General features: G+C 53.2%; 4 protein-coding genes across 4 annotated transcripts; 1 reads left to right on the forward strand and 3 right to left on the reverse strand.

The window, feature by feature from the left end:
• Positions 1-1,134: 1,134 nt before the first annotated feature.
• On the reverse strand, positions 1,135-2,375 carry PV08_07806 (uncharacterized protein; the record flags this gene model as incomplete). Its single annotated transcript, XM_016382133.1, has 4 exons — positions 1,135-1,284; positions 1,348-1,477; positions 1,554-2,029; positions 2,091-2,375. The coding sequence occupies 4 exons, from the start codon at positions 2,373-2,375 to the stop codon at positions 1,135-1,137; spliced, it is 1,041 nt and encodes a 346-aa protein (XP_016235235.1).
• A 3,325-nt stretch (positions 2,376-5,700) lies between these two features.
• PV08_07807 (uncharacterized protein) lies at positions 5,701-6,766 on the reverse strand (the record flags this gene model as incomplete). Its single annotated transcript, XM_016382134.1, has 3 exons — positions 5,701-6,437; positions 6,503-6,638; positions 6,692-6,766. The coding sequence occupies 3 exons, from the start codon at positions 6,764-6,766 to the stop codon at positions 5,701-5,703; spliced, it is 948 nt and encodes a 315-aa protein (XP_016235236.1).
• A 1,521-nt stretch (positions 6,767-8,287) lies between these two features.
• Positions 8,288-9,802, reverse strand: PV08_07808 (uncharacterized protein; the record flags this gene model as incomplete). The annotated part of the gene is made up of 1 exon (XM_016382135.1): positions 8,288-9,802. One exon carries the CDS (start codon positions 9,800-9,802, stop codon positions 8,288-8,290), a length of 1,515 nt encoding a protein of 504 aa, XP_016235237.1.
• A 979-nt stretch (positions 9,803-10,781) lies between these two features.
• On the forward strand, positions 10,782-12,053 carry PV08_07809 (uncharacterized protein; the record flags this gene model as incomplete). Its single annotated transcript, XM_016382136.1, has 1 exon — positions 10,782-12,053. One exon carries the CDS (start codon positions 10,782-10,784, stop codon positions 12,051-12,053), a length of 1,272 nt encoding a protein of 423 aa, XP_016235238.1.
• Between the last annotated feature and the right edge of the window lie 665 nt (positions 12,054-12,718).

Raw genomic sequence — 12,718 nt, forward strand, 5'->3', positions numbered from 1 at the left:
GGCCCTCAACAATAATCTTATCTGCCACGCAGCCTCAGCCGGTTTCAGACGCCATGCTGCCATGCACCTTTTGGTGCTCGGCCGGCCCGTGAATCAATGGGCCCCCTTTGGCGGCGGTGGTGGCTTACAATATCAGCTGTAGCAACACCCTGAACCTTCATTCTCCGTATGGTGTACAAGACTAAATTATTGTATTTGGTGGCGTACAACAATAATGGCTGTGATCATTAACAATCTGTTCACTGAGCCTTTACAAGGGTAGGGACTAATCATGATCGCATTTGGTGCGACACCGCACTATCGAACCGAGTCATCTAATGTGATTCTAAAAGCGGGCAACAAGATCACCGGGACCACATCTGTCATTTCGATCGTATTGTCCTACTCTGTATCCGAATACCCTACTAGGTAAGTAATAATATCCAACGGCCGGAACAGGCTGGCCATGCATGGCCATTGTCCATGGGTCTTGATAGCCTGGAACTTGTAGGCTATAGGTTACAGGCTACAACCAGACCTCCAAGCGGTAAGCCAAAGCCAAAGCCCAAAGCCCGTCGCGGAAGAGCCCGAAAAGGCCATACTATAGAAGTACATACATAGGTACCTCGAGTTCAGGTAAACCCTGCAGTGGGGGCTGTCATTAATTGTACCATCTTTACATACTCAGCTTCATCGATAGTACCATCTGCTCTTCTCAACAAGGGACAATCATTAACTAGAAGCCTTAAAATATCGCAAGCAAATCTAAGTGCACACGAATCCGATAGCGCCTTCCCCTTTCAAGACAACACTCGCCAGTGCGTTTAGACATTGTTGAAAGCACGAGGCTGAAAACAGTAGCTAGAGTGACCTTCCCACTTGAGGTCTACTTGAGTTCAAGACATGCCATCCATCTTTCGAAGACCTTACCCTTGAGCCTGAAGGCTGCTAGGCTGCAGAATCGAGACAATGTTGGTCCGAGGTGGTGTTGTCTTGCTTCGCTTTGCAAAAGGCGGGTTGGCATTGATCCAAAGTTCCAACACTGCCACTTCTCGTACCTTAAGACATGATCATGTAAACAAACCACTGGGGAATAGCCTCTCCTGCAGACTCGAGAGTGCTTCAGATAAATGAACGCCGTTCCGATGTGATTATTCACTTTTCGCTAAACGCATTGCTTTCGATCAAGGGTCTGCGGTGGCTGTCCTGGCTCGTGCGACTTGACTGTGTCTCGTCGCGCTTGTTGTGGACAGGGAGCCCTCCCTTCAATTTAGCTCCTCTCTTCTCCATTTCTTTGACCAATGTCTGAATCGAATGTCAGCTGCGATGATCGACCCAGCTTTTGCCCTGCAAAGACAATGAACTCACATATAACATTGTTCCTGTCAAGATGACTGCAATGCTCTTGATTCGAGATGCCGTGAGCCGCTCGGCTCCGAGGAAGACGACCGCCAGTACCGACTGGAGGACGCCTCTGGCAGCCGTGGAGATCATATGACTGTGTTTGTTCAGTGAGGATCTCCATAGAATCACTGCATGGCTGACTCGGCCACGCAAAAAAAAAGGAGACTTACGTTGTTGGCGATGTCACCCGGATCTGCAAATATGCAGCCGCACTCAGGGCAAAGTTGAACAAGCCAGCCACAAACACGTGTTTCTCGAAGCGTATCGCGACCGGATGAAGTAATCCCAAGGCAGAAATCTGTCGCAGCTCGCCGTTCATAAGTCCAAGCAACGCATAGACTGGTGTGGTCGCCAAGGAGGTCACGTAAACCAGATCGATGACACCGGTCTTCAAGGCGAGGTACTTGACCAGGACGGTTTCAAGGGCGGTTGTAATCGATGACCAGATTCCCCATGCAATTCCCACGGTGGACGTCTGTCCGGCAGCTTCCCCGGAAACCCCCATGAGAAAACCAAACGTGGTGATTCCACAGGCAAAGAGCGCCCAAGAATTTGGCTTGGAATTTCGTAGAAACACAAACGACAGCATGATGGTGAAGGGGAGTAGTAGGCCCCGGGCGATTTGATAGAAAGACGCATTGACGTTCTAAACAGTCGTTTGGTCAGCAATCACTGGAATGCTATAACAGGGCCTTTGACAACCATACCAGAAGACAATACGTCTTGGACAGCTGAGCGACAATCTTCATGGCTAGCAGTGGCGCAACGCCGCTCAGGTAGCTAGAGTCCAGCTTTGGAAGCGTACAGAGTTTGAATGCATTTCCGATGAGGATGAGGACAACGCACATGACCGATTGACATAGAAGAAGTGTGACCGGCGTGGGAAGGATGTTCAGCACCAACTTGTTGAGGATGGTAACCGCCAGGGCGGTGCCAATGTGAAAGCTCACAACAAGGGCCACATAGAATCGCGAGGGGGTAGTGTCCGACATGATGGTGATGACCGGCGAGCAGAAGGGTCGACGACGAGATGCCAGGTGTTTGACCAATGTCCAGCAGTTGACATGAATACCTTTCTTTTGGTGGTGAAGAGGTCAGCGTGAGGGCGGAACGGCAGATCACGTGGGTGCGGTGCTCTTCATGGCCCCCTTGGTGCAAAAATGAGTATTGGTACAGATAGATACTCCGTCCTGTGTGACAAGGATTCGTTATCACGATCTAGATGTCCTACGGAGGAGGTAACCCTGGAGAACAATCCGTATCACCCTTTCAGAAATTTGGCCTCTAAATCGGTTCCGTCCCCAAATCAAGTGTGGCGTGAAAGGCTGCAGAAGGCCGGGCCGGTCGATGGTGGCGCTCTAGAATTGGTCTAGAGTTTTAGCGTCCTGCGATCATTTTCTAATGACCACCACTACCGTACAGAACCATGCATCCCGTATCCTTGTGGTAATCAAGAGAGCGGGGCCAAGAAAGCATTATTGTCGCCCTCAGCATTGGGAGAGAGTCCACATCCCGATTTGGTCTAGCACTACCCGCTGGGTTGAGGCTCGCTTCTCCTAGGCAGGTAGACTGTTTACATAAGAGCATACTCCCATTGACCAGTAGAACGGAATGATCCAGGGAGCTTGCACAGAGAGAAATGCGCGGTGGCAGCATTCACAACAAATAAAATAATACAGAATTGTATGAGCGACCGGGAGGGTGCCGGTCCGTTCATGCAACCCCCGTTGTAGATTGCTAGATGAGGCTGAACAGTCGACAAACAAATCAATACTACTACTGTATTCTCGAGGCACCTCACACAGAGGAGGCAAAGATTACGCCTCAGGACGCCTCAGCTCAGCCCTCAGCCCCTTATCTCCCTAGTACATAAAACTCCATACTCCGCGCACCGCTTACGCTCTCCGTACACACCTCGCTTACCGCGAACAGTACAGTGCCCTCTTATCGCAGCAATGCTTGCCCACGAAAAGGAAGCCTTCGTATCACTTGGCTATAGGGGCGAGCGTGACGATGAGCCTCCTGAGTGCCTACTCGGTAGGTATGTGGAAGTGCTCAGGAAAGGTCCAGGTAGATCCTTTCCTACGATATTCACTACATCACTCATGAAGCCTCTCCCGCGATACTTTTGGTTGTGCCTCAAACCGTTTTCATTGTAGCTCCCTGGCCGGAGGTTATCTATCCGCATTGCGGCATCAGTAGTCTACACACCTTCACGAGACGCTGGCGCCGTAGAAATACCCTCGCAGCCCTAATTTCCCACCTACGGATATCTACCTTTCGCGCCATTCACAAGCGATCTGGGCGAGCTATTGGACTCTACTGTATGAGGCGTCGGGTATGGGTGGCGGCCGGAGTTCAGATGACCCAAAAAGACCCAATTTACAAAGAGTGGAGAACCGGTCGAAGGAGTGCCGCAGCCCTTGCCGGAGCTGCAGATTCTGATTAACTAGGATCCGAGGACACGAGATTAGGGAAACTTTCTTACTGTTGAGCAGGGCTCAGCAGAACTCCCTAGGACATGGATCATCATTATTGTTATTGCCCTCCATACTGGGATCATCTGTTCTCGAAAGAGTGCTCCACAGTCCAGAGTCGATCGACGACCACTCAACCGATTTGGCGGCGTCTGTAGGAGCACAACCCCCCAATCAGACTGTTGCAGGAAACGAAGACTCCGTAGAGTGTGTCCAACAAGTCTGCATGTCTCAGAGATCTACCCACCGTTGGCTGGGTTCGAAATGGAAATGCTCTTCAATCTCCTGCAGGTTCAAACACACCCGTCCACGCCAGCGTCAGGAAGGCCTGGGGGGGTGAGCTCTCAGATAGGGTCAATCTGTACAACCGCAAGGACAAGTAGCTGGGGGAGGACAGTGTAATGGGGATAACAATCGAGTGCACCGCATGACACGTCCGGAAGCTTTTCCTCCGGCAGCGTGCGGTAGACGCAGTCGGAATTGATGGACAGGCCATTGATTGTGCACCACGGTAGCAGAAGGATAGTTTGATATTTTTGCTATGGCGCGGTCACCACCTCAGAGAGATATCGAGTACCAGCCCGATATGGTGGGAAACGGTTGTACTTCGTTCGGGGTGTATTCCGGCTGAAGGGCACTATTTGAGCACTGGGACAATTCTCCGTGCTCGTGTCTACACCTGACTGCTCCCCAGGCTACTACCAAGATCTCAAACTTGAAAGATCATATTTGACGGTAAATGCATACACCATCGAGCGACTGAGCGAGTGATAAATACCTGGGCGTGGCCTGGTGCAGGGTCACATGCCATGGTCACGTGCAAGAGGCCTTCTCGACTGAGTGTACGACAACTACAAATGCCCATATGCAAAGGTTTCACTCGGTTGTGAATATGTCTTGATTGCCTGACTAGCCGCTCGTCGTTAAGAACCTCAAATCGAAGGCGATGCAGACAGCGTGATGCATCTGGACGAGGCGTGGAGCGGCGAGAGAGCGTGAGGGCGTCGACGTCGATGTGGGGGAAAACTTCGGAGCTTCATCTTGTACCTGCGTTGCAATCAACCCCGCCATCAGAGTCCCATGCATCAATTCCATTCAAACCCCAGCTTTGCATTGCGTAGCTCTAAATCCAATTGTGGCACATCTTCACCAGACTCTTACGTCGACAAGAAGTGTGTGAAGCCAACGTGAAGCCGGCACGATGGGCCGGGCAGCATATCCGGGCTCTGCCTTTGATCCTCGACAATCGCACTGTCCCGCACGTTCATGTCATACCATTTCAACCGACCACCACGCGATGCAATACTGTTCTCTAAACGGCTTCCAGTCTCCAGATCCAATCGAGACAACGGCGCGTGGCAATGGGTGTCCTGGGAAATGACACTTATGTCAAATATTGGCTTATCGCAGCTGACATGATAACAGTGTCAAAGCTCTCAACACTAAACAAGCTGCACTTCTCATCTCCCATGGTACTTCTAGAAGACGCGTGTCCACGATCTCGATGCCTTAACCTGACCTTTCGGAACCAGTGCTCACTACGGATCTGCACGAACGCCTCGTCCTTATCATGACCGCGCGATGCGCCCGAGAGTTCCGCCAGACGAGTAGCATGACAAAAAGAACGAATATTCATTGAAATGGATCGTGTTCAATGAGATCTGATTTTACGATCCGTGAAATATGTCCGTACGATCGACTGAGAAGCAGGATCAACCGGAAAAAAAGTGATTATAAAAGACCCAGGCACGCGCGCCGCAGGGTATGTCTAAAGAAGAAACGTGGCCCATGAACCCATTAAACACCCATCCGAACGAAGAATCAGCGGGAAGCAACTGAACTACCAATCCTTCCAAGGGATGACAGTTTGTACTGGTTTGGACGTCGTGTATGGAGTCCACGATGGTTTTGTGTGTGTGTGTGTTGGGGATGGGGTGGCGGTGGCAGTGACGGTGACGGTGTGAATCCAGTCAGTCCACGGTTGTGCAGTAGGCGTGCTGGTTGGCGTCCAGGTCGATGTTGGTGGAGGTGGCTCTGGGGCCGTGGAGGCAGGAGCAGTTGGCCACCATGGCTTGGGGCCGTGCCATTGTCCTTGATTTCCCGAAGGTCCATGCCACCAGTTGCCAGCGTTGGATTGCCACCAGTTTTCATCGAAATGAGACCACCACGGGGCTGGGGGAGGGGATGAGTCCTTGGGCTTGGGCGGTGCGAAGTGCCATCCGTTATAGCGCCACCAGTTGTAGCCGTTGTCCCTCCACCATTGAGCGACTTGCTGCTTCCACCATTCCTCCGAGCCAGGCTTGTTGAAGTCCGGAACCCACTTCCACGGTGGCGACTTCACAACAGCAGGGCCGGGTCGTCCTTTACCCCAGCCCCAGTGCGGTCGACCACCACCACCTTTCCGGAACCATCCCAAACCAAAGCCACCGTGGTCACCCCAGGCCTCTGGGTCAGCCTCAGGGTCAGCCTCCGGGTCGGCTTCGGGCTCAGCAACAGGCTCTGGAGCAGCTTCACGCTTCTTAAGCTGGCCGTGAATGCCAGCGGCAGAGCAATAGGACTCAGCGGTCTGGACAGTAGCTGCACAATGGTCAGTGGGCCTGTGCATGACATGCCAGGTCGGCAACAATGGGATTGCGACTTACTGGACTTATGATCTTCTGAGCATCGTTCCTCGACGCATTCAGTCACGGCGGACATGAATTCTGGGGATTGACAGATGCATTCTGTGTCAATGGCTTTGCAGCCGGTGGCGGCGATACCGTTGGTCAGGCACACAGCCTATTGCGCGGTCAGTACAATAGCCCTTGTGTGATTCATCGACATGAGCTTACCGAGCAGAGTGGTAGGCGGGCAGCCTCGGCAGAGGCAGCGAGGCCGATCACGAGGAGCGAACTGAAACCCTTCATGGTGAAAGGTGATTAACGAAAGAACAAGAAGCGAAAAGCAAGCGAGCGTGGTGGACGTGACAAGCGAACGTCAGGTACAGAAAGAAAAGTAAGTGAAAACGGCAGGCCGGCGGAGGATATATGGCATTACCAGAAATGAGATGGAGCTCGACGAAATCACAACACGAGGACATGAATCCTTCCATGTGCCAAGCCCAGCTGGGCTGATCGTATGGTGGAAATTTGTGTCAACAGACAAGCCGCCTCCGTGGTCGCAGAAAATCGAACATGGGCATGTCCCCCTCAGCTCGTCATGCATGTCTTGATCCGGAGCGCGACTAGGGTGGAAACTAATCTCGACCACCGGGATAGTCAATGCCAGATGGGACAGGCTTGCAGAACAGTCGGGAAAGGTTCAATAAGCACAGGACACTAATGATGGACGGTGTGGCGGCTGAAAGGCTCGCGAACGCCTCGTGGGACTTTTGCCATGACAATCAACAGCGATGCAATCAGTGACGACCAGGGTGAGTGAGACTTCTAGGTTGGGCTGAGGCCTTTGGCTTTGGGACTCGGACCATGGTAATTATTACGGAGCGAAAGGATCCACCAAGCTCCATCCCGTAACCCTGGTCAGCGGTAACCACCCCTGGGCGGTCGAGACCGGGTGAAGTTTTATTATTGGACGGATTCTACCTCAGTCACCACCTGGTCTGAGAGCGGATACCCTGGTATCGCGACCATCTCTGTGCAATATTCATTTCTCCTGTGGAACATGGCGCCAGACGACCGGACCGGTGGTTACTCGCTTGGACTCTAGTCCCCAGGCGATGATGTTTTGGTCGCTCTACGAATCTATGATGCACATTCCTCTTGCCCATCACGGCATGCAACACCGGCTGCTCTTGACGTAGACTACGTCCAGACGACATCTGCTTATCACATGCTTGACCGGTTTTATCAGCAAGCAGAGCTCTTGCTGTGTCGGTTTCGCCGGAGTCGCGCCGAACTAGGCCATGTGGGTGGTTATTGAAGTTATCTTCCAGCTAATAAAGCCTTGTAAGTGGACATTCTACATATGCACGTTGACAAACGGGCTCCTCAAAGAGACTCCCATGGCAAAATTTCACCCCAACCCTTCTCTAGCGACCTGTCATGCTATCGAAGAGACGTGTCGCAACGAGAGAGAGGCGCCAGACCGCCCTCCCTCACCAGCGTGGCTCTCACTAGATAACGAACTGGAAGAAGCTCGCGATAGCCGAATGCCTATAGGTGGTGCCGGTGGTCCACGTAGAGGGCAAGGGCCAATCCTGCAGGCTCTTTTCTTTGAGAATTTTCTGGACGGTGGTAGTTTCAACCCTGGAATGCCATGATGTCAAGATGGCCGTCAAAGGGGGCTCTGGCCCCGGCCCCCAACTTTCCAAAGGTTCAGATGCTCTCAACACCCTCGGACAAGTTCCAGCACTCCCGGACGCCGATGATCGGATAACCAAAAAAGAAAGTAAAGCAGTTGATTGATGTTCGAGTGAGACGCGTAAAACGTCAAGACTTGTTCCACACGCCCAATGGGGGCTTGTAATCCTCGTCTTTGGCGCCTTCTAAGCTTTTCTTGTAGGCCCATTGCAACATCTTCACACACGGCTCGTCGATGAAGATGGTGACCATCTCCGCGAGGAAGAGTGTAACTGGCAACAGAATCAGGTGCGCGAGGAGATAATTCACCTCAAGACCAAAGGGGCCCCAGCTGGGGAAAGCGAATCTGTTGACCCATTCAGGGCAGACGATCGAATGAGCATCGCGGACTCTGCCGGTCATGGCATAGACTCTGTCTCCCAGAGACCACAGCACAGGGCCATGGACAAGGTAAAAGCCAAAGGACACCTTTCCCAAGTATTGGCAGATTCGGGTCTCGAAGATGGCCTTTAGCCAGGAAATGTGCGGTAGAGAGGCTACCAGGAAAGTCGCCGCCCAAAAACGGTAAAACCAGCGGAAATCCCAGAAGGCTTGGGGCTTCAAGAAGGAGAGGTAATACCACCCTGGCGAATCTCGAAGATGTTGCAAGTCATTTGTGATGGACGGGACGCCACCCAGGTACAGACTCACAAGGAAGAGCGTGTAGAAAATGTACTGCTTCGCTGGTTGGAGATTGTAGAAAAACCTCGGTAGCTGGTTCTTCTGGGCCAACAAGTCGAGGTCGCAGAGCAGCATTCCCATGGCGAACAGGCCGCAAAACCACCCGTCGACGATATAGATGAAGTAGAGGACCAGACCCGCTTCGCACCAGAGGCGGTAACGTCTGCTACTGTGCGCAAAGGCCAGCAGCGAAGTATAGACAACGATCGAGCCTCGGAACTCCATTGGAATAGACCAGGTGTGGTCGTTGTATACGAGCCACGGCTCGCCTTGAAAGAAGAAGCTAAAGTTCTTGACGGCACAATACCACATCCAGAGCTCGTCCGCCCAGTTCTTCTCCGGCTTAGGAGCAATTGGCTCGCTCGAGTAGATGCCCAAGACGTGCCATGAGGTCATCCAAATGAAGGAGGTCACGAAGACGGGCACGAAAAGACGGACCCATCGTCTGGCCAGCGCTGAACTGAGGTTCTGGGCGAGCTTCACTGTATCGCCGGACTGAATGAGAGAGAGCGGTTTCGCTGAGAGGACGTAGCCCGAGATGACAAAGAAAATGGCGACCGCGAAATGCCCTCCCGAGAAGAAAAGTCGAATTCCAGGCAGACATATGAAGTAGTATTGTCCTTCCCAGCCGTAGACGTTCTCGAGGATGAATTCGCCGCCGATGCCTGCATGGCCCCAAACTTGGTGATGTAGACAGTAGACCATCAAGGCCGCGAAGCCTCGCAGACCATCGAGATACGCTGTCTTGTGCAGTTTGCCGGCAGGGGCAATTGCGTTGCCGGCGTTACTGGCTTGACGTCCCATCCATGTCAGGGACGGTCGAAATGTGTTCGAGACTGATCTCAGGGACGGCAACTTGGGCCTTGACTTCTGTCTCTCGAGACGACCCTTTTCCAGTACTGCGTCGTCAGCGGTGGGATACATGGCTGTCACCGTAAGACTTCTGCAGTCGTAAAGAAGGGGGAAGCGAAGGTTGAAGAGACTATGGTGATGAGCAAGTGGTTTCGGCCAACGACCTCGCGTAGGGACGGCCACAGTATAATGCTCTCGAGATGAGAACCGGACGATCTCGACTTCGACCGCCACCGCGAGCACAAGCACCTGAGAAGATGGCTGAACGGAAAGTCTAGTCCCGCTGCGTGCGGTAGGGGTTTGAGGAGGCAGTCCAGGTCAAGGTTTGGATTGAACTGAAAATAGTGTTGTGCAGTCTATGCAAGCGGCTAACCAGGAACGGCCCAAGTGCAGATTTCCCAACCGTGAACCCCTGTACGACGTTGGTTTCAGTCTATTCCAGATACATGGGCAGATCCAAGACGGTCCGGACCCAAGTGTGGCCCTAATGCAGGTCCGGAGAGCCTCGCGAATCGACCCACCGAGATGTGGCCCCCAAACAGGGTGGCATTATCCAGGCTGACCGAGCGGTGCCCGGGCCCGTCAGTCCCATCTGGCCCAAGCCATGAAAGCATGATGCAAATAGGCGCCGCCAGTGCACCACGGTCTCGACACGAGCGCATCCCCCTAGCCGGGGTTCCCTGGGCCGGTCTCACACTGAATCCAGGCTACCTGGGTATCGTGGCACAGACAAAAATTACCATACGGAGCATCATCTCCCTATCCCCCACTGAGACCCCTATCGGCTGCATATCGATATTGGAACTTTTTGGTTGAATCTGGGCTGCGCCGGCGACGCTTTTTCCAGCTGGCATTCTTCTGCTCTGAGAGGCCCGTGGTTCGTTCTAGTGGACGCCTCAGATACCTTGACCGATAGTGTCCACACCCAAATCAGATCGACCATGAGACGTTGGGTTGCTTGATCTTCTACCCTTCTGCATCTTCATTCCCTTCAAGACACTTCAAGTCTACCAAAACTCCTGTCGACTGCAAGGTCGCAGACCACAGAGCCATGGTTGCTTTAGGGTCTGAACGATCCTCCAGGGGTGTGTTCACAAGGGCGTTTTACCGGTGTCTGCCGCTCCTTGTCGCACTTGGTCTCTTCTTTTCCTTCCACAATCTCTTCGGGAGCAGCTCATATCGAGCCATCGGGGGACCGTTTCCACAGAAGATATGGCAAACGTGGAAGACTGATGCGGCGGGGCTCGATGCCAAAGACGCAGTTCGAGTGCGCACCTGGACGACCAAAAACCCGCAGCACCGGTACGAGCTTCTCACCGACGACAATGCCATGAGCTACGTAAAACACCACTACGGTCCCAACGGCATCAATCGGCCTGACATTGTGCACATCTACGAAACCCTGCAACTTAAAATCATCAAGGCTGATCTCCTCCGGTATCTCGTCATGTACATCGATGGGGGACTTTACGCCGACATCGACGTGGAATGTCTCAAGCCCATTAAAGACTTCATCCCCAACCGATATCAAGAGAAGGACATCGACATGGTGATCGGTATCGAAACTGATATGCCCGACTTCAAGGGCCACCCGGTACTCGGCCAGAAGTCACAGTCGTTTGTCCAGTGGACCTTTATGGGCAAACCCGGCCTGCCTGTCATGATGAGACTTATCGAGAACATCATGAAATGGCTCAACACCGTCTCCAAGGAGCAGGACAAGCCCATCTCGCAGATCCATCTCGACTTCGACGAGGTCCTGATCGGCACCGGGCCCTCTGCCTTTACGTCGGCCGTCCTGGCCGAGATGTCGATCGCGGCGGGTCGAGAGGTCTTGTGGGATGAATTCCACAACATGCTGGACTCGAAGGTGGTGGCTGGCGTCCTGGTACTGACGTCTGAAGCCTTTGCCGCTGGTACTGGCCACTCGGCCTCGGGCAACCATGACGGCAAGAGCGCACTCATCAAGCACCACTTCCACGCTTCCTCGTGGCCCACCAACCATCCGAGGTTCAAGCACCCTCTCTACGGTGAAGTGGAAAGGTGTAACTGGGACCAAGAATGTGTCAAGCTGTGGGATTCCAACACTGCGTTTTTCAACTCCCTTCCGGAGGAAGAGCAGCTGAAGTTGGTGCACATGAAGCAGGTCGAGGACAAGAAGCATCCACCCAAGATCGACGAGCAAGGTCCCATCGGCGGCATGGCGCCTGTGGCAGGCATGCCTCCCGCCGAGGAGCTCGAGGCTGCAGGTGCAGGAGCAGAGGCAGACCCCAAAGCGGCCGCCGCCCCAGCAGAAGAGGAGGCGAAGGGCGAGAAGCAATGACGACGTGAATCGCGTCCACGTCGGTGACAATAACGTGTGAAACATGCTCCTATGTGCACCCCCTCTGGTCGGAACCCGTGGTCATGCTCGGCATCTCACGCTTTATGGCAGCGATCCAGCTCCTGGTTACAACGATGGTTCCTGGACGATGGATTTCCCATTCAGGTCCTTTGGAGAGGAGGTTCTTTACGCTTGAGACCAGAAGTATGCCTCTGTCCCGGCCTCTCCACCGCACCGCCATGTTGAGCCGGTCAGGCTTCAAGTTCACTACTCAGACACGCTCTTGACTTACTACTTACGGGGGCGACTGTGACGATGTCTACGATACAGGTCACTGCTATGAGACGGGTGGGGGAGGTACACGAGAAGCACCGCGTCAAGTTCTTTCGACCCCGGCCTGTTGAACGACCTCGGTGCAGGGGACACGTCGTCATGCTTTTTTTTTGTTTTTACTAATGCGGGTTTGTCGGGGTCGAGCACGGAGTATGTGTCAATGACGGATGGCTTGGTCTCTTGGTCACCTAGAGCTTTGTGGAATTTGGAATTGAAAGGAATAGAATTTTGCCCTCAATGTCGATCGAGTTTTTTTTTCTTCCTTCACACGTGGCTCGCTCGCCGGTGAGAACATGCGCACGGTTCGTCGCTGCGACCGTGCTGGTCTATCC

This window comes from Exophiala spinifera (genome assembly GCF_000836115.1).
Source record: "Exophiala spinifera strain CBS 89968 unplaced genomic scaffold supercont1.5, whole genome shotgun sequence".
NCBI classification, from domain to species: Eukaryota; Fungi; Ascomycota; class Eurotiomycetes; order Chaetothyriales; family Herpotrichiellaceae; genus Exophiala; species Exophiala spinifera.